The 20,957-nt window shown below is 36.7% G+C and overlaps 1 protein-coding gene across 1 annotated transcript; it reads left to right on the top strand.

Annotated features, from left to right (window-relative positions):
- The first annotated feature begins 1,104 nt into the window (after nucleotides 1-1,104).
- LOC100719466 (uncharacterized) lies at nucleotides 1,105-6,322 on the top strand. Its single transcript, XM_063253776.1, is given in 9 exon segments — nucleotides 1,105-1,757; nucleotides 1,865-2,085; nucleotides 2,792-3,283; nucleotides 3,286-3,893; nucleotides 3,895-5,551; nucleotides 5,554-5,643; nucleotides 5,646-6,072; nucleotides 6,074-6,185; nucleotides 6,188-6,322. Coding segments are annotated over 9 exon segments (4,395 nt in total).
- The last annotated feature ends 14,635 nt before the right edge of the window (nucleotides 6,323-20,957 follow it).

Below are 20,957 nucleotides of genomic sequence, written 5' to 3'. Positions count from 1 at the left end.
GTGTTAACTTCCCGTGACCATTATAAAAATATTATAAACTCCATATCCTGATCTGAACTGTTCTCTGTGTACAACCCCAGACTACAACATTCATAAAGGAAAAAATCAAAATATAAACTCATGTATAAATTCATCCCTCATTGTATATCTCAGTTTTGAAGCTATCTGTGACAATCTTGTACAGATGTGTTTTTTTGGTTTTTTTTTTTTTTTTTTTTTTTTTGTCTTTTTCCTTTTTATCGGTACCGGGGATCGAACTCACGACTGCCTGCTTTACAAGGCAGGCGCTTATGCTGCTGAGCTAAATCCCCAACCCCAATCTTGTACAAAATTTGATTAAGCAAAGATGTATTAATGACATACCTGCCGACTGATGTGGTACCCGGGAAGACTGAACCTTGAGATACTCTCTCACAGTGTTATAACTACAGTGGTGCTGGTAAATAAAGGGAATTTGAAAGCCATCACAAAATTCTGAAGTCAGGTATCTGATCAAATATTGAACTGTATGTCACATATTAACATTTAGAATAGTGTGTGTCTTTGTCGCTTTCCTCAGAGCTAGGACAAAATACCAGTCTAGTGGTTGATTGATTGTGTCAACTTGAGACAGTTAGAAGCTAACTAAATGGGTTTAGCAATTCTACACCCAAGGATGTAGAAGAAGACCCACCCTAGGGTGAGTTATCACCTTGAGGTATAAAAGGAGAGGAGGAAGGACAAATCTATGCCATTCTTGGGAGAAGCTCCAGTCTTCCCCAGGACCTCGCCTCCTGGCTTCCTGTACAGACTCTTCAGCTTCCCAGCATAGACTCTTCAGCTTTTCATCACAGAGCCTTTGGCCTTCTGTCGCGGACCCATCAGCCTGCTGGTGTGGACTTGCACAAGACACTAGGGTGAACTCCAGAGATCTTGGATTGAACCCTTCGGCCTCCAGTGCATAAAGACCCTCTGCACGCTTCATTATCGGACTCTGTGACTGACTATTGTAAGCCAATCTTGTTGTTTCTGTATATTCTGGGTTATATCTGTTCTCTCTAGTAAAACCCTGACCAATATAGATTTTGGCACCGAGAGTGGTCCTAGAGAAACAGAATCATAACAATGGCATTCTTTAATGGTGTTAGAGCTTCCTGGAATTGGCTCTGCAATTTGGTGAGACCTAAAGACACCAAGTTCTCTGCTTCTACTTCTGTGGAATATACTGATAATCCTTGGCATGAACTGTTTAAACTAATACATCTCATAGATCCATTTGATTATCCTAATTCACCAATTGTGAGATGTCAAAAATTTAGTGATTCTGTACAAAACAATTTTGAATATCTTTGGCACAGCAGACAATATAATGATGTTGGATGGCTGGTCTTAGCTGCTTTGGACAAACTAATGAATGAAAAATCGCATCTCCAGAAACAGATAAGAAATTTAAAAATTTCTCAGTGTGTCATGAGTGAAAATCTCCTCTTTTTTAGCCGCAAGACTGAGATTGCAGAAACCCAGACACAGTCCCTCATAATTCGATTGGCTGAACTACAACGTAAACTTAATGTTCAGCCTCGAAGAGTATCAGAAGCAAAGGTGAGGGCACTGGTTGGGAAAGAGTGGGATCCCATGAATTGGGATGGAGATGTATGGGAGGATTCTGAGGAAAGTGAAGATACTGAATTTCTGGATGCTAATGAAGTTATTTTGCCTGAGGGAGCGATTTCTCCACCTGAAATGGCAGAGGCGTCACCACCTCCACCCACTGCTATGTTGGAATATCCTAGCATACTTTTGGGGAAGCTCATGCTATGTTGACTAAACAGGATTATGCTGCTGCTCCTCAGGACCCACCCTTAATACCCGTTTTTGCCTCCAGGCCCATAACCAGGCTCAAATCACAGAAAGGGCCTAAAGGAGAGATACATACTGTGACCCATGAAGAGGTTCGCTATACTCCCAAAGAGCTTCTTGAGTTTTCCAACTCTTATAGGCAGAGGCCTGATGAGCAAGCATGGGACTGGATTTTACGAGTGTGGGATAATGGTGGCAAAAACATACATCTGGATCAGGCTGAATTTGTTGATATGGGCCCATTAGGTAGGGATTCTGAATTTAATGTCATAGCTCGTGGTGTGAAGAAAGGTGTTAATAGTTTATTTGGATGGTTGGCAGAGATATGGATCAAAAGATGGCCCACTAGAGATGCCTGATATTCCATGGTTTACTATTGATGAGGGGATTCAGAGACTTAGGGAAATGGGAATGCTGGAGTGGATCTGTCAAGTTAAACCTAATCCTCCACATGGGGATGATCCAGAAAACATACCCTCCACCAGCACCTTGAGAAACAGATTTGTGAGGAGAGCACCGACATCCCTGAAGGGCCCTGTTATTGCTCTTCTTTGCATGCCAGACCTTACAGTGGGGACTGCAGTTACTCAATTAGGACATTTAAGGGCAATAGGCTTGGTTGGGTCCTGGAGTGGCAGAGGTCAAGTGATGGCACTTAATCACCAAAAGCAGGGTCCACGTACTTACCGTAATGGACAGCAAAGGCAGAACGATAACCAGAATAATATAACACGTGCAGACCTCTGGCATTGGCTGATTAGCCATGGCGTTCCTAGAAGTGAAACAGATAGGAAGCCTACAAAATTTTTACTAGATTTATATAATCAAAAAAATTTATGGGCAAACGAACAGAACCTTACATCAAATCATGCTAACAGGGAATCACGGCCCCTCAACCAGTTCCCAGATTTGAGCCAGTTTACAGACCCAGAACCCCTCGAATGATGGGGAGGCCAGGTCCCCTTGGAGAAGGACTCTGATGCACCAAAAATGTACACTGTTAATCTTTCTCCCATCCTTCCCCAGAGGGACCTAAGGCCTTTTGCTCGAGTGACTGTCCACTGGGGGAAGGGGAATGAGCAGACATTTCAGGGATTACTGGACACTGGTTCTGAACTAACACTGATTCCAGGGGATCCAAAACGTCACTGTGGCCCTCCTGTTAGAGTAGGGGCCTATGGAGGCCAGGTGATCAATAGAGTTCTAGCAAAGATCCGACTTACAGTGGGTCCAATAGGTCCTCGGATTCACCCTGTAGTTATTTGCCCTGTTCCAGAATGTGTAATTGGGATTGAGGTACATAGTACCTGGCAGAATCCTCACATTGGTTCCCTAACCTGTAATGTGAGGGCTATCATGGTTGGGAAGGCCAAATGGAAGCCACTAGAGTTGCCTTTGCCTGATAAAATAGTTAACCAGAAGCAGTATCGCATTCCTGGAGGGATCCAAGAATTACTGCCACCATCAAGGACTTAAAGGATGCAGGGGTGGTGGTGCCCACCACATCTCCATTCAGTTCCCCCATTTGGCCTGTGCAGAAGACAGAGGGGTCTTGGAGAATGACCATGGATTACCGTAAACTGAATCAGGTGGTGACTCCAATTGTAGCTGCAGTACCAGATGTGGTTTCCTTGCTTGAGCTAATTAACACATCTCCTGGTACTTGGTATGCAGCTATCGATTTGGCAAATGCCTTTTTCTCCATACCTATCCATAAGGATCATCAGAAACAGTTTGCTTTTAGCTGGCAAGGCCAGCAATATACCTTTACAGTCTTACCTCAGGGGTATATTAACTCGCCAGCCCGATGTCATAATTTGGTTCGAAGGGATCTTGATCGCTTTTCTCTGCCACAGGATATCACACTGGTCCATTATATTGATGATGTTATGCTAATTGGGCCTAGTGAGCAGGAGGTAGCAACTGCACTGGATTCATTAGTAAGGCATTTGAGAGCCAGAGGATGGGAAATAAATCCAACAAAAATTCAAGGTCCTTCTACTTCAGTGAAATTTCTAGGAGTCCAGTGGTATGGAGCATGTAGAGATATCCCATTCTAAGGTAAAAGATAAATTGTTGTATCTGGCTTCTCCTACAACTAAAAAGGAGGCACAATGCTTAGTGGGCCTATTTGGATTTTGGAGACAACACATTCCTCATTTAGGTGTCTTACTCCACCCCATTTACCAAGTGACTCGGAAAACTGCTCATTTTGAGTGGGGCTCAGAACAGGAAAAGGCTTTGCAACAAGTCAAGGCTGCTATACAGGCTGCCCTTCCACTGGGACCATATGATCCCACAGATCCAATGGTGCTCGAGGTATCAGTAGCAAACAAAGATGCTGTTTGGAGTCTCTGGCAGGCCCCCATTGGTGAATTACAGTGGAGGCCTTTAGGATTTTGGAGTAAGGCCCTGCCATCGTCTGCAGACAACTACTCTCCCTTTGAAAAACAGCTGTTGGCCTGCTACTGGGCCCTAGTGGAAACTGAACGCTTGATTATGGGACACCAGGTCACCATGCGACCTGAGTTGCCTATCATGGCCTGGATATTATCTGACCCACCAAGTCATAAAATTGCACGTGCCCAGCAACAGTCTATCATTAAATGGAAGTGATATATTCGTGATTGAGCCAGAGCAGGCCCCGAAGGTACAAGTAAATTACATGAGGAAGTTGCCCAAATACCTATGGCTCCTATACCCGCTATGTTGCCTTCAGTTTCCCAGCATGCACCTATAGCCTTGTGGGGTGTACCATATGATCAGTTATCAGAGGACGAGAAGACTAGGGCCTGGTTTACGGATGGCTCTGCACGTTATGCTGGCACCACCTGCAAGTGGACAGCTGCAGCATTATAGCCCCTTTCTGGGACATCCTTAAAAGACAGTGGTGAAGGGAAATCATCACAGTGGGCAGAACTTCGAGCAGTGCACTTGGTAGTACATTTTGCCTGGAAAAAGAAATGGCCAGATGTGAGACTGTACACTGATTCATGGGCTGTAGCCAATGGTCTAGCCAGATGGTCAGGAACTTGGAAGGAACATAATTGGAAAATTGGTGACAAAGATATTTGGGGAAGAGGTATGTGGATAGATCTCTCTATATGGGCAAAGGATATGAAAATATTTGTTTCCCATGTAAATGCTCACCAAAAGGTAACATCAGCAGAAGACAACTTTAATAATCAAGTGGATAAGATGACTCGTTCTCTGGACAGAAGCCAACCTCCTTCTTCAGCCACCCTAGTCATTGCCCAATGGGCCCATGAACAGAGTGGCCATGGTGGCAGGGATGGAGAATATGCATGGGCTTAGCAACATGGACTGCCACTGACCAAGGCTGATCTGGCTACAGCCACTGCTGAATGCCCAGCATGCCAGCAGCAGAGGCCAACACTGAGTCCCTGATATGGCAGCATTCCACGAGGTGATCAACCTGCAACTTGGTGGCAGGTTGATTATACTGGACCACTTCCATCATGGAAGGGACTGCACTTTGTCTTCACTGGCATAGATACCTATTCTGGATATGGCTTTGCCTTTGCTGCACGTAATGCTTCTGCCAAGACTACCATCCGTGGACTCACGGAATGCCTTATCCACCGTCATGGAATTCCACATAGCATTGCCTCTGACCAAGGAACACATTTCACAGCTAAAGAAGTGAGACAGTGGGCATATGCTCATGGAATTCACTGGTCCTACCATATCCCTACCATCCAGAAGCAGCTGGATTGATAGAAAGATGGAATGGCCTTTTGAAGACACAGTTACAATGGCAGCTAGGTGGCAATAGTTTGCAAGGCTTCAACAGGCTGTATATGCTTTGAATCAGCGTCCATTATATGGCACTGTGTCTCCTATAGCCAGGATTCATGGGTCCAGGAATCAAGGGGTGGAAGTAGGAATGGTGCCACTCACCATCACCCCTAGTGATCCACTAGCAAAATTTTTGCTTCCTGTTCCCATGACTTCATGTTCTGCTGGACTAGAAGTTTTGGTTCCAGAGGCGGGAAGGCTTATACCAGGAAACACGACAATGGTACCATTGAACTGGAAGCTAAGACTTCCCCCTGGTCATTTTGGTCTCCTCTTGCCTCTGAGGAATCAAGCTAAAAAGGGAGTCACGGTGTTGTCAGGGGTGATTGACCCAGACTACCAAGGGGAAGTTGGACTACTACTCCACAATGGAGGAAAGGAAGAATATACATGGAGTGCAGGAGATTCCTTAGGGCCTTTTAGTATTACCATGCCCTGTCATTAAGGTTAATGGAAAATTACACTAACCTAATCCAGACAAAGTGACAAGTGGTTCAGAACCTTCAGGAATGAAAGTATGGGTCACTCCACTCCACCGGGGAAAGAACCGAGACCTGCTGAGGTGCTTACTGAAGGCCAAGGAAATACAGAATGGGTAGTGGAAGAAGGAAGTTCTAAATACCAGCTACGTCCTCATGATCAGTTACAGAAAAGGGGATTATGATTACTACTTCTCCCCAAATATGGTTTCAATGTAACATAATGTTAGACGTAATGCTGTGTTTTGGGAACTGTTAAACTTGTGCTACAGTGTTAAGCTTATGAACTGATAGGAGTAAGCATCAACCAAAGAAAAGTTACATTGTGTATTTTGGTAGGGGAATTATTGTGTTTCCGTTTGTACGAAGGACAGTCATAACATATTAGGGGCAATTATATGCATGTTTGTGTATCTGGAACTAGTTTAAAGAAATGTGTCTGGTTGCCAAGTTGACAAGGGGTGGATTCTAGTGGATGACTGATTGTGTCAACTTGAGACAGTTAGAAGCTAACTAAATGGGTTTAGCAATTCTACACCCAAGGATGTAGAAGAAGACCCACCCTAGGGTGAGTTATCACCTCAAGGTATAAAAGGAGAGGAGGAAGGACAAATCTATGCCATTCTTGGGAGAAGCTCCAGTCTTCGCCTTTAGTTTGGACCTGGCCTCCTGGCTTCCTGTACAGACTCTTCAGCTTCCCAGCATAGACTCTTCAGCTTTTCATCACAGAGCCTTCGGCCTTCTGTCTCAGACCCATCAGCCTGCTAGTGTGGACTTGCACAAGACACTAGGGTGAACTCCAGAGATCTTGGATTGAACCCTTCAGCCTCCAGTGCACGCTTCATCATCAGACTCTGTGACTGACTATCGTAAGCCAATCTTGTTGTTTCTGTATATTCCGGGTTATATCTGTTCTCTCTAGTAAAACCCTGACCAATACAACCAGTTACCTGCAGTTTAAAGGACAAAAGGTTTATTTTGGCTCACAATGTTTGGTCCATGATCTGTCAGCTCCAAGGCAGGCAGCCATTGAGAAGCAGCGTGGTGAACAGGAAGCAGAGAAAGGGTGACAGGAAAAATTGGGAGGAAGATAAACAGTACAGGCAACACTCACAGGAAACCACCTCTTCCTCTTTTACTGGATCCCACACTTCCAACAGCTACACAGTCCCAGAATCCAACACCACTGCAAGTTAGATATGAGACTTTTGGGAGATATTTGGATATAAACTAGAACAGTGTGGAAAACATTAAAAAAGTAGCAAATAATCAGAAAATAAAAGTAGTGTAAGATGCCCATTTGAAAACAGAAAGTAGCACAAGTAAAACTGTCATATAAGCAAGATTAACTATCAAGCTTAACACAAAAGTAAATGTATCAAAATTAGTTTATTTCTAATCTAAAATAGATACAAGATGTGAAAATGACAAGTATGAACAAAATTCAATATATAAACTAAAACGAAAACATGAAGAAAACTATGACAATGAATGAAATGAAGAGTAATTATTTTTAAAATTTTGTATATCAATCATGATAGCAAATATTAATGCATTAAATGTATTAGTAGAAAGCTATCATTTTGAAATAAGAAAATAGTCCTTAGAGCTTTATCACTTATCAAGAAATATCTGTTATATAAGTCATTCAAAGATGGACATAAGAGTATTTTTAAAAACAGTTCATTTGTATATTCTACTATATAAAGCTTTTCTAGACATAGTAAGGAAAGTCTTTTGTAATATATACGGAAGTAGAAATTGAAAGTTTAGTATTTAAATTAATATACTACTTTTGCATTTAAGTTCAGTAACCACTATAGTGAGAATATATAAGCATACATTATTTGAATATTGAGGAAATATATATTAGGAATATTCAACCTATTTCACTAAAGTATTGGCTAGTAAATAGAAAAAAAAATTAACAAATGTACAAAACACTGGAATGAAATTATAAATAATCTATGTGACAGTATCGTTTCTCTCATTGCTGAAACAAAATACTCAACACCCAAAGTTAAAAGAGCAAAGGTTCATTTAGCTCACTTTGTAGAGGTTTCAGTCTAACATAAGCCAACTCTATGGAGGGCCACACATGACAGAGAGGCAGCCATTCATGTGGGGAAGACAGCAAAAGCAAAAAGGGAAGAGGAAACACTACTCTTTCTGTCCCTTGTATTGTATGCAGGTTACACGCCCTAGACCAAGCAGAGCACTCAAACCCTTCATCCCAGCATTTTGCTATGAATCAATCACACACTCTACATTCAGCCACTTCCAAACAAACTCTGTGAAGAATGAGGCGTATTGGTTGTGGTGATCTAGACACAAACCATATCTGGCAGATATAAAATCTGCACATAATTTTAGGAAATATTTTTAAAGCTCATTTGAAACAAACACAGCATTTACCTAAACAGAAAGCATTAACATTACACCTGGAAGAATATCAAAGATTGAGTATCATAAATAAGTATTTTCTCAGATAGGTAAGGTGATGCTGGTCTGTAATTCCATCATTCTAGGATGATTGGGCTGAAGGGTCACAGTTTTGAAACCAGCACTGGAAATATAGCAGCTCAGACTCTGCCTCAAAGTTGAGAGAGAGAGAGAGAGAGAAAGAGAGAGAGAGAGAGAGAGAGAGAGAGAGAGAGACACACACACACACACACACACACACACACAGAGAGAGAGAGAGAGAGAGAGAGAGAGAGAGAGAGAGAGAGAGTTCATTGTAAAGATCTTGTACTGCAATAAATACAAATAGAAGTAAAAAAATTAATTTTCTATCTATACTAGAAATCCTAAATCCTGTTTGAATTCTAGTAAAGGAGGATATTGAGGCTGGGGATATATCTCAGTGGCATAAGAAGCTGCCTGGCAAGTGCCAGATAGTAAGTTCAACTCCCAATACCAAAAATTAAAAATAAGTAAATAAAAGAAAGTGTAACAATCAAAATCATGATAAGCTTTCATGTAATTCATGCATCACATAGAAACCTAAATTATGTTAGAATTTAGTAAAAGTCAAACCATTAAACATCAAACTCATGGGATACAATAAAATGTAGTGTCCTTTCTCATACTAGAAAGTAATAAATTATGAAAATTAAAGATGTATCCAACTTCAGAGTAGGAAAAAATCAAACTCCTATGTTAATTATGCATGATTAAAATTTAAGAATATTAGAGGAGATCTTAAAAATTAAAAGCTAATTTAGTGAAAGACTATTAATATTTCCACTATGAAAAGAGGTCCAATTACTTTGTAATGTCTTAGTGCACAGTTTGTAGAGGTTTCAGTTCATAGTTAATTGGTCCCAAAAAGGGCAGTGCAGCAGAGGGGTATCACAGGAGGGAAACAGTCCATATCAGGGTAGGCAGGAGGCCACAGGAGCTCTTTATACTCCATCCACGCTATGAATCTATTCGTTGGTGCCAGTCACACTCAGGTTGAGGATTCTGCCTCCAGTAAATCCATTCAATCACACCCAGAGCTATACTAAACCAACTGATGAATCAACACAGTGTGACAGTCCTTATCCTAGTGGTACACACCCACGATCCAGGCACCTTCCCAAAGTCCTGCCTACGAGGACATGAGGCTTGAGGCACCAGGTTTTGAGGGAATAAGTTATAACAATATATAAAAATATGTTATGACATATTGAAAAATACAAAGATACTATACTAAAAATTGGTAATGATAGAGGAAAAGATAGCAAACCAGAATAACAGTAAATAAAATTCCTAGGGACTCAGAAATATGGCCTTGCTCATATTAATTCTTTCAAAATATATTTAGTTTCCTGACTTTTTAGGTTAAGGATGCTTCTTCCAATGAGAACATTGGAAAACAAAAGTAAAGTGGTTGCCTTTATTATAGCTTTTATTCTGTAGTGGAGAAAAGCAAATACATTTCAAATAATTTTAAAAACAATGAAATTGAATTTCTGCTTCATGTTATAGTAATAATTTATATAGTGGTAACTTGGTACATGTAAGTCTTTGCAAGCAAGTTGGTTTGCATATTAAGACAAAAGAAAACAATCAATGATTTGGTATGTACAACTGATACTTGTGAATAATTTTTTAACTGATTTACGTTTTCAGCTCTGATATTGACATAGGAGGTCATTGTTGTTTGTCTTTCTATTGAAACTATAATAGACAAACTGAAAATCAATGACATTTTTAGATCATAATAATGAAACTTTAAGATGAATGTTTACATATGAGTTTAGAGAAAAAAGCATGTAAGATAAATTCAGCAATCGAGATCTGATTGCCTATTTCAGATACTTTTGTAGCGGAAAACTGGAAGAAGCCCTACAGTCCCAAGTGCCAAACTGAATCTGAATGAGTGGAAAAGATGAGTATCTGTGGCTTAGATTCTTGCTGGTGTTCTCTTACTTTTGTTGCCTTTCCCTGTAGTGATGCTTGCCGGGTTCTCAGTAAGGATAAGAAAGAATATCTTTTGGAACTAATCAGATGCAAGGAACAGTAGCCATTATGAAATATGACACATAGAGAAAGAGAGACAGAAACAGAGAGACAGGGAGTGAGAGAGAGATAGACAGTGAGACAGAGACAGATGTAGAGACAGAGTGTGATGTTACTCCCTAGGGGAAAGACCGTCCTTAAACTCAATTCTGAAATATAATTTCAATCCTTTCAAATATTATAGAAAAAATAAAACAGTCAATAGCTTTGAGGCAGAGGCTTTAAGGAAATTGATTCACAATTTTGCATCAAGGAAATGGAATAGGAATCATGGGAATTAAAACTGCCTTGCTTAAGAAAGACAAGGGCATAACAAATGAGAGAAACAAAGTATGAAATTAAGATATAACTGGAAAGTTGGGTGTGGGGGCACATTTTTGTAATCCCAGAATTCAAGAGGCTGAGGCAGGAGGATCACTGTGAATTCAAATCCAGCCTCGGTTACAAAGTGAGCTCAAGGCAGCCTGAACTACATAGTGAGACTGCTTTTCAAAAACAACAACAAAAAAGATACAACTGGAAGAGTGTTTCCCTTCATTATGTCTCACTGACACCTACATGGCTGCAGTATAGTAATATTGCATTAAAGTTTCAAGTGTTGAAAAGCCCAAATCCTCTTTCAAGAAAAGTACTCTTATGTGTTTGTTTGTTTGTTTTTGTTTGTTTGTTTGTTTGTTTGTTTTTGTGTGTGTGACAGGGTCTCCTCTGCATGTCAGGCTGCCCATGACCTCACAAAGATCCTTCTACCTTAGCCTTTTGAGTGACAGGATTACAGGGTGGCAGGCTACGCCTGTGTAAAGTATAGATCTGATAACTTCAGTGACCAGAGCCCAAGCTCTAGGAAGAAAAAGACATCATCACACTAATGTCATTTTTACCTGTCCTTTTACTAAAAATCTTTCTAGAAATTATAAATATGCTAAAAAGGTAAGAATAAACACACTCTTGTGCTACAAAGGCCAGATAATTCTTGCTAGAAATGTTGGAACATGTAGATGAGGAAATTTAAACAAATGATTAATCTCTTAAATGCTGATAGAAAAGGCAGACAACAGGAGAGAAATCATGATTTTTGGATACAGGTGAAAACTGTAAGAAAAATTTATAAAGTAAATATTGGAAATAAAAGCAAAATAAAAATGCCTTACATGCATTTCTCTGCGGGCTAGGTATAGCCACAGAGAAAACAGATAGCTCAATGATAGGTTAATAGAAAAATTCAAAATTTCAAAAATAAAAAGAAGAAAGGGGACAGTTATTTTGACATCTGTGGAACAACATCTAAATGGATGACATGAGTATCTGGAATTTCAAAATAAGAAATTTAGAATAAAGCAAAAAAAATTTAGCAATAATCTTGGGTAAATTTTCAAACTGAATACAGACACAAAATCACACAGGTGAAAAGCTTATTTATAAAGTGAGTAGGAAAAGTGAAAAGAAATAAAATGAATATGGATCTTTTATTCAAATTGTAGAAAGTCAGAAATAAAGAGAAAATCTTCAAGTAAGTCTAAAAGAGAAGCACTTTCCTGTACAATAAAAAGGGTAGGATTTAGGATGGATTTGTCATCAGAAATCAAGCAAGGGAAGAGTGTGCAGAATTAATGCAAGATGAAAGGAAAAAATGACTCAACTCTTAATTCTACATTCACCAAATTATCTTTCAAAAGTGAAGGGAAAAACAAAGATCTTTTTTTTCTGAAAAACAAACATGAAGGCACAAGTTACTATCAGATCTACCCCAAAATAAATGTTTTAATGTGATATAGTCAGAAATTCAGACCTAAAGAAAAAAGAACATCAGAAAAATAGGAAAGGCAAGGGAAATAAAAACTTGTACTGTTTTGTTTCAATTTATTTAAGAAGAGATTCTGAAACAATAATTACAATAATGAGCTGGTGCATAAGTGAAATAAGTATTAGTACCACGAGAAGGAGCTGCAGGTGTGATTGTCAATATTTTGTTATCAAGTGCCGTCAGTGGGTGGAAAATGGCATAGCGCTGTTTGAAGATGGACTTAGATTATTTGAAATGTGTGTTGCAATCTCCATGGTAAATATTACACAAAGTGGCATGATCAATACATTAGGTGATAAAAGGAAATCATGTGAAATATCCATAAACTCAGAGAAGGCAACCAAACAAAGGTACAGATAACTATAACTACATCAAATGAAATGTGGTGCTCTGAATGTCCCAATAAAATAGACCTTCTCAGAGTGCATAATATCCTACTATGTATTTTTATAGGAACTTTTTTTCAAATATAAAAGTTCAGGTAATTTAAAAGAGTGAGAAAATGTATCCTATTATTAGCCCAACACAATAGCATGTAAATATTGTAACCACTGACTTCAGAAAAGGTGATTATCTGGTAATAACAAGAGTCACTGTAACATAGCAGAGAGGACAGAATAGTCTAAGAGATGCACGCATATAGCAGCACTGCCTCAAAGGGAATGAGATAAAAACTAATCGAGCAGAAAGAAAAATACAAAGATAGTCCTGGAGAGACCTTGACACCTTTGGTCAATATTTGATCAACTGGAATTCATCAAAAGTAAAGCTGACCTTGACAAAACTATCCGTCACCTTGACTGAATTGAAATGTGCAAAGTAGAACTTTGTAAAGAAGAAATAGTAGAATTCATATTCTCAAAATCTCTGGAAAATTCATCAAGATATTCTGACTCATAAAACATATCTCAGAATTCTGGTAGTAAGCCAAGTGAAGGATGTGTTTAGATATCAGTGGAATTTAATTAAAAATTAATAGCCAAATTTTTGGCTGGGGTTATTGTTCGGCACCAGAGTGCCTGCCTGGCAAGTGTGAGGTTCTGAGTTCAATTCTAGCTATAAAAAAAAAAAAAAGAAAAGAAAAAAAGGGAAAAAAAGGAAAGAAAGAGAGAGAGAGAGAGAGAAAGAGAGAGAGAGAGAGAGAGAGAGAAAGAAAAAAAGAAAAAATTGAGTACTATAAAACACGGTAAATCTTAGATGGAGAGAAACATACTCTGAATATTCTGCAAGACGTGCAAACGTTTCTAATAAACTTTAACTTAATAAAAGAGTGATGGCTTGTCAAATGTCACATGATTACAACTCAGTGAGGTTCTCTCTCTCTCTCTCTCTCTCTCTCTCTCTCTCGGATTAAGTGATCCTTTCCCAAAAACAAAAGTTTATGGAGGAGATCTTTGTAGAAGAGAAAGAGAAAAAAACAGGAATATCTTGCTGCAAATGAGAATAGGTTGATATGTAAAATGTATGAAACAGGGCAAAATTTTGTATCAAAGTGCTAACCACGAAACAAATGTGTTTAGGAAAAATGCAATGTCATATTTTTGTGAAATCCTCAAAAGGATGCAAAACCAAGTGCTATGGGACAGGTTCCTTGTTAAAGCTGCATGAAGAGAAAAAGATTCCAAAGAGCCAATAGACAGCAGTTATTAAGTTAGTGAGTCACCTTCCACAATAAACCTACTTGTCTTGTCATCCTCACACCAGCCACAAAGGTTTTCAACAGCAAGTGCAGGTCAATTTAAGTTTTCTTTTTATTACTTTGTATTGTTCTAAGATATTATAATCATTTTTATATGAATAATTTTTGGTTGTGAAACAAAGCATCTGAGTTTCCATTGTTTCTTATGGGGAAATTTGCTTCGATATGCAAGTGCTTTGATTAAGACCTTATTTTTGGAAAGAATTGTGCTTGTAAACCAATATTTTGCTGTATCTCAGAATACATACTACAAAACACACACACACACACACACACACACACACACACGGTTAATATAACAAGGCTCAAAACAATTTTAAAATGATTCAAATTACAGGAAATTAGTATGACTTCTTGAAATACTTGTGTTACGTTGTTATTTACAAGTCTGTGCACTGAAAAAGAAGAAAGATCATAAGTGAAAAACCGAGGTGTTTATACTGGGGAAACAAGTTTAAAAATGACCTAAAATTAGAATATTAAAAGAGAGAGTTAAAATTTGGACCAAACTAAGTAAGACCTAAACTTCCAAAATTTTTACAAAATTTTGCAAAAAGATAAAAATAAATGTAAGACAAAATAATTCTTAGAAAGAAAATGCCAACTAAAATAGTTTCATTGTAATTTCTTCCTAAAACATAGAAGAATTGCAACCAATTTTATAATACTTTTCAGAAAGCAGAAGTAAAGGAAACATGTTCAAATCTATTTTGTAAATTAAGTATTACCCTAATATCCAAATCAAAATGATAATATAAACATAACAGTTTATTTTACTCATCAGAGTAGGCAAAAATTCTCAACAAAATATCAGTAAAATAAATACAATAATACATCAAGTGAACTTTATTAACACAATCAAATAAGATTTATCTAGGAATGTAAATTAGATTCAAAATTCAAAGACCAATGTATTCTACGATCCCAAAAAGGCCAACACAAAAAACCACATGATCATATTAACTGATTCAGAAAAAGACTTTTTGTACTAAATATAACACTTATTACAGAAAACTAGGGAAAACATCTGAATATAAAAATGATTTTTGGAGAAGACAAATGATAATAATTTTATTACACAATTTGGAAAAAATGTAATGTAAAATTTGAAAATCTCAAACACACCTTACCCCAAAGCAAAACTAATAGATTAAAAACCTACATGTAAAATGCAAAACTCTGAACTTTCAAGAAGAAAATTTAAGGAGGAATTTAGGTGAGCTTGGGTTGATAATACTTCTTCAGATACTTTAACAGCACAATAAGAAAAAATTTACTTTACTTTTACTGAAATGAAGAAATACAGAAAGCTTTTTCTCTAAAACCAGGAATGACATAATTCCATTCAATTCAGGATTTAAAATTGTAGTCATGGTTGTTCCCTAAAAAGAGAAATAAAAAGGCTACACATAGAAAAGGAAGCTGTAGGCTTATCCTTACTTGAGATGGTATGGCCCTATCCTCAGAACCTAAAAATAAATCTGCCAGAAGACTTATATTGATAAATTCATCAAAGCAATTGGGCCAAAATAAACAGGCTAATATTAGTAACTTTTTTTAAAACAATGAAAACTTGTCAAGAAAAATATCCAGGAACAAGTCAGTCCATTGACAATAATTTTAAAAATAACATACATAAAGAATAAATCTAACTAAGGAAATTGAAAACCTCTGTAGTAAGTATGACGGACTACTGGAGAAATAAATTAATGTAGACACTAGAAGATGGAAAAACCTTCTATATTTATGGACTGGCAGAGTTAATATTCTTAAAATGGCCAATTGACATGGCCATGTACAGATGCAATGTAATTCCCCATTAAAACACTAATGACATTGTTCAAAGAAATGAAAAAAAAATCCTAAAGTTAATACGAAAATACAAAGATTCAAAGCAATTGTGAGCAAAAAAAAAAAAAAAAAAAAAACAACAACAACAACAACAACAACAACAAAAACCCTATGTCAGTGGTATCTTATTAAGACCTCGTGTTTGTATGGTAGAGTCTTCATTATGTTGAGGCAAGATCCTTCCATAGATGCTTTAGTTTAGGAATTTATCAATGAGAGAAATGAAAATCAAAATTGCTTTGAGATTTCATTTCACCCCAATCAGAATGGTAATCATTAAGAACACAATAAATAAATAAACAAATAAACAAATAAATGCTGCCCCCGAGTTGGGAGAAGAGGAACCTATACTGCTATTGGGAGCGCAAAGTACTACATACAACCAGCACAGAAATCACAAGGAGTTTCCTGAAAAAAAAAAAAATTAAATGCTATTACTATTCTCTTGAGATCTATTGTTTTTCAGTAAGTACCTGACTTAAAATTGCATATGAACACAAAATGGTTGAAAAGATAGAAATTAAATTATTAAATTATCATGAATATATATGCATATATAATGAAAATGATTATGTAAGTTCTAAAATGAATGAATCTACAAAACATAAAGTAAAAATAAGTATGTGTATTTGTTTAAGAGCATTTAAATTTAAAAACATAAAAAACAATTTGTATTATTTTTTTAAAATTCAAAATTTTACTCTATATTTTTATAGACTCATATATAATATTCAATAATGTAATCTCTGCAGAAAAGATACACATTAATTCTAGGCTACTGATCACTTGGAATTTGGGTATAACTATAAAGAACTAATTCACTAACATTTTAAATGTTTCATTATGATTTACACTGAGAAACTGAGTTAGAGAAATGTAAAATTCATTAAATGTGATGCTTGACTATCTTGGTGATTTACCAGTGTCCTGTTTGCACTGCCGTGCTAAAAATGCAAAATATAAGTTACTTTGTATGTATGCCTCTAAGTGTATATGCCTCTAAGTGAAATTCAGTTGTAAATTAAAATTAGAATTTTAACATCTCCAAGGTTTTAAAAAAAATACAGATTGAGAATTTCTATTTCTCCTTTAAAAATCCAGATCATATGAGGAATTACATTCATTATTATGTGGAAGATCTGGTTTGAACTAAACATCCTAATAAAGATAGGTAAGAACCCCTGGGTAAAATCTTCATGCAGGTTGTTTGAAAACTTTAGAAACTGTCCACAGTAGTGTGGACTGTGATGGTGTCTTTCAAGAATGAAGAGACGCTCTGGAGGAGTGTGGTATCTGACCACCTTCCGAGCATTTTCAGCTTTCCTAAATGGTGTTTAAAAGGCTGACATGGATGAAAAGAATTTGGAGGATTTATGAGGAGACCAGAAAGAAAAACTGATATTTGTTGTCTTGAAATGTGAGCTGCTTGATATGCACTCTAGGAGGGTCAGGGCCATGAGAAAGAACATTCACAAACAGAGAAACAAACATAATCTACCCTTGCAAAGCGTGAGGGTCAGCTTTGAAACATAGTTTTCAAAACTAGTTTTCAAAACTGATTTTAGGAATTTTTGACTCGCTTATATCCAGTTGCTACACAGGAAAAAGAAAATACAGTATGAGGAAATGCACCACCCAGAGACTCAAACATTTCTTATGCTTTTTCCTAAAAATCTTCGAGCAATCAAATTCAACTGGGTGTATATCACAAAATATGAATAAAACAACCAAAATAAATGAAAAGAAAAATTTTCAGTGACTCTGATATCAGCTATCATGCAGGGAGATGGCTTTGCTTTAATAAACAATATTAGAAAAGCACTCCTTTTAGAATAATTTCAAAGAAATAAACATGTTTAAACAGAAATTTTTGGAATGAAAAATACAAGTAAAATTAAAGGGTGCAACTACATTTAAAAAGCTACCTTTAGTCACTGATTAGACAATAATGCCAAATGGAAATAATGGTAAAATGGAAAACTGGAAAAAAAGAAAGTACAAGAACGTCTTCAAGAAACAAAAACTTAGGAAATACAGAGAAGTGAAACAAAAAATCAGACTACACAGAAACAGCGCTTACAGAAAAAAAAAATCAAGTTGATGAAAGGCATCAAGCAATAGGAATTTAAAAAGTAGACTCAATATATTTTTAAAAGTTAGTAATAACAGAAAAATTTCAGAAGTCAAAATGAAAGCTATATCATATTTGGCATGAAAAAAAAAAAAAAGACTCTTAAGAGATTTCTCCAGAGAAATAACAGAAAACCCAGACAATTAAACTGATATCTTTATAGTGCCAAAGGAAAACAACTGAGTAATAAAAGCGTATGGCTAGCTAAGTTAGCTGTCATTCCCAAATGAAATAAAATAAAATGTCTTAGGAAAAAAGGAAATTTGAGAGTTATGCTAGCAGTAGAATACAGTAATTATTGGTAAAACAAAATGATAATTGTAGGCTGATCTTATGATTGCACACATCAAAATTCCAACATTCTACATACTATTAAAATTAATCACTAAAATAGCAGGAGTGTTACCTATATAAAGTGAGCCTAAAATTGTATTCCTATGCAGTTGGAACTAATGAAAAGAAAATGTAATACAAAATATTTTCTTTTCAATGTAAAACACCAAATAATTAAGACTAATACAAAACATAGTCAAGGTCCTTACTCAAAAAGCTGTAGAGTATCATTGAGAAAAGTTATTGTATAAACAAATATATACTCTAAACGACTATAATGAAACAATCTCCATTCTCCCTAAAACAAGTGTGTCACTCTACCAAACATGGTTTTGATGTTGTGAAATTCACTGTTTTACATTTTTTTTCAAAAACAGATTGATTTGTCCAGCAGAGAGGCACAGGCTTGTAATCTCACCACTGGAGAGAATGAAGCAGGAGGTCACTGCAAGTTGAAGGCCAGGCTGGACCACATAGTGAGGACAGAACTAGTCTGAACTACGTAGTGAGAACCTGTCTTATACAAACAAACTAAAAACTGATTCATTTAATCCTTTAACAGCACAATTACATAGACATTTCTATTTTATAATGAGAAGCCTGAGACAGATTTCAAAACAGCTTACCCCCAACACAGACTTAAATCACAAGCTAACTAATCAATCAACACTTTTGCTTCCAGGGTCCCTTTTCTATTAATTCTTTATGTGATTCCTTCTAAAAGGAGGTGAAACATATACATTGCATATATACATATATTCATATTTCATATATATTCATATATATTTGCATATATATTTATATTAATTTCATATCTATGAATCTTAGAGGAAAATGATAGTTATATATCATTAAAGAGTGAATCATATTAATAAGAAAATACTACAATTAAGCAATGGAAACAAAAAGCATGATATCTTGTTGTGGAATTTTTGTTGTGGAAAATGTTAGCCTTGTTGGAAAACTTTTTTATTGATTTATCTGTTTGAAACACATAATTATCTGTGTTACGATTTGTATCCACAGGTCCTGCCAAAGGCTCATGACTCCTGGGAGGGAATGGATCATGGTCATCACTAGATAAGGCCACAGATGAGTTTACAGCTAGACATAATTTGGGAGGTGAAGTCTGACTGGAGAAGGTGATGGCTGGGGACGTGACTTGGAAGGGTAGATCTCTCTCCTCCTCTCTTGATCTCTCTCTGCTTCCCATCTTCCAGGCCGTAAGCAAGCTTCCTGTGCCATGCCACTCTGCCTTGCAGCCAGCTAACTATGGACTGACCCTCCACAAATATCAAATAACCGCTTCCTCTTTTACATAGAAGATGTCAGTTACTGGGGCATTGTGACTCAGAAAGCAGAAAGTAACTAAGACAATCTATATCAAAAGACAGAAATATTTTCAAATTATAGACTAGATTTAACCCTTTAAATTGGTTTTATACATTAGTGACTTTTATTTCAGCAAAGTTATTGATTGCTACACAATTGTAAAACTGTTTCATTATTTCACGAATTAGTTCTACAGCTAGTTCATTTTTTAATGGTGACTGCGTAGAAATGGAGAAAAATCTACATTTGATAATTTTGAATCAAAAAACCTTCCAAGCATTACAAAAATGATTATACATTAAATCTGTAGTGATAAAATACACTAATCTTTGTCCATGAAAATATTAGTACTTTTAAAACATTGTTAATACCCAGATATTAGGATTTCAAGATATCATTTGAGAGAGAGAGTAGTTCAACCCATAATATGAGAAATTAGAGAATCTTCTAGACTACATCCCAAATCCAGTGCAACATTTTTCCTTTCTCAGGACCCATCGATGAGGATCAAATTAAGCATCCCTGTCAAAACTTTACCATCTATCTTTTTAATTACTGATTCTCTAGTTTTCATGAAAGGTATCATACTGTAATTTTCATTTTCATTTTCCTAATGTCTGGTTTGAGAATCACGTAAAGCATTTATTTTCAAGTTGCATCACCTTTTCACAACGGTATGTATGTTTGCTTTTTTGATGAGGTGCATTTAGCTAAGATATTTTTATTTTTTGCCACATGTATTTTTAATGTCATGCTTAGATTTGTCTTTGGCCAATGCAATTATAATGCACCGCTATACTTTTCTAAATGTTTAATAGTTTTCTCTTACTGATAAGATTATGAAAAACCTTAGCTGAAGATAGCAACACAAATGAAGAAAGACAGATGATCACAATGACAGATTCTGAAGATATCTTGCTGCAAACTAAGGAAATTTAGAAATGCTGAGGACTCTTTGCCATCATTAGAAGCTGGGAACAGGCAAGAGAAAACGTTGATGTGCTTCCATAACACCTTACTTTCAGTGTTGCTGGCTTAGGAACAGATGAGAATATATTTCTTTTGTTTTTAGCTGAACAGCTAAAATACACTATTTCAGCTACACTAGGTAACTAATACAGCTTTTGGCACGTTAAACTGAGGTATTGATTTAACAAGTACCCAAAA

This window comes from Cavia porcellus, unplaced genomic scaffold, assembly GCF_034190915.1.
Source record: "Cavia porcellus strain 051 isolate PalLab524CR breed Dunkin Hartley unplaced genomic scaffold, mCavPor4.1 scaffold_1, whole genome shotgun sequence".
In the NCBI taxonomy this organism is placed as follows: Eukaryota; Metazoa; Chordata; class Mammalia; order Rodentia; family Caviidae; genus Cavia; species Cavia porcellus.
This window is presented reverse-complemented; position numbering and strand designations above follow the sequence as displayed.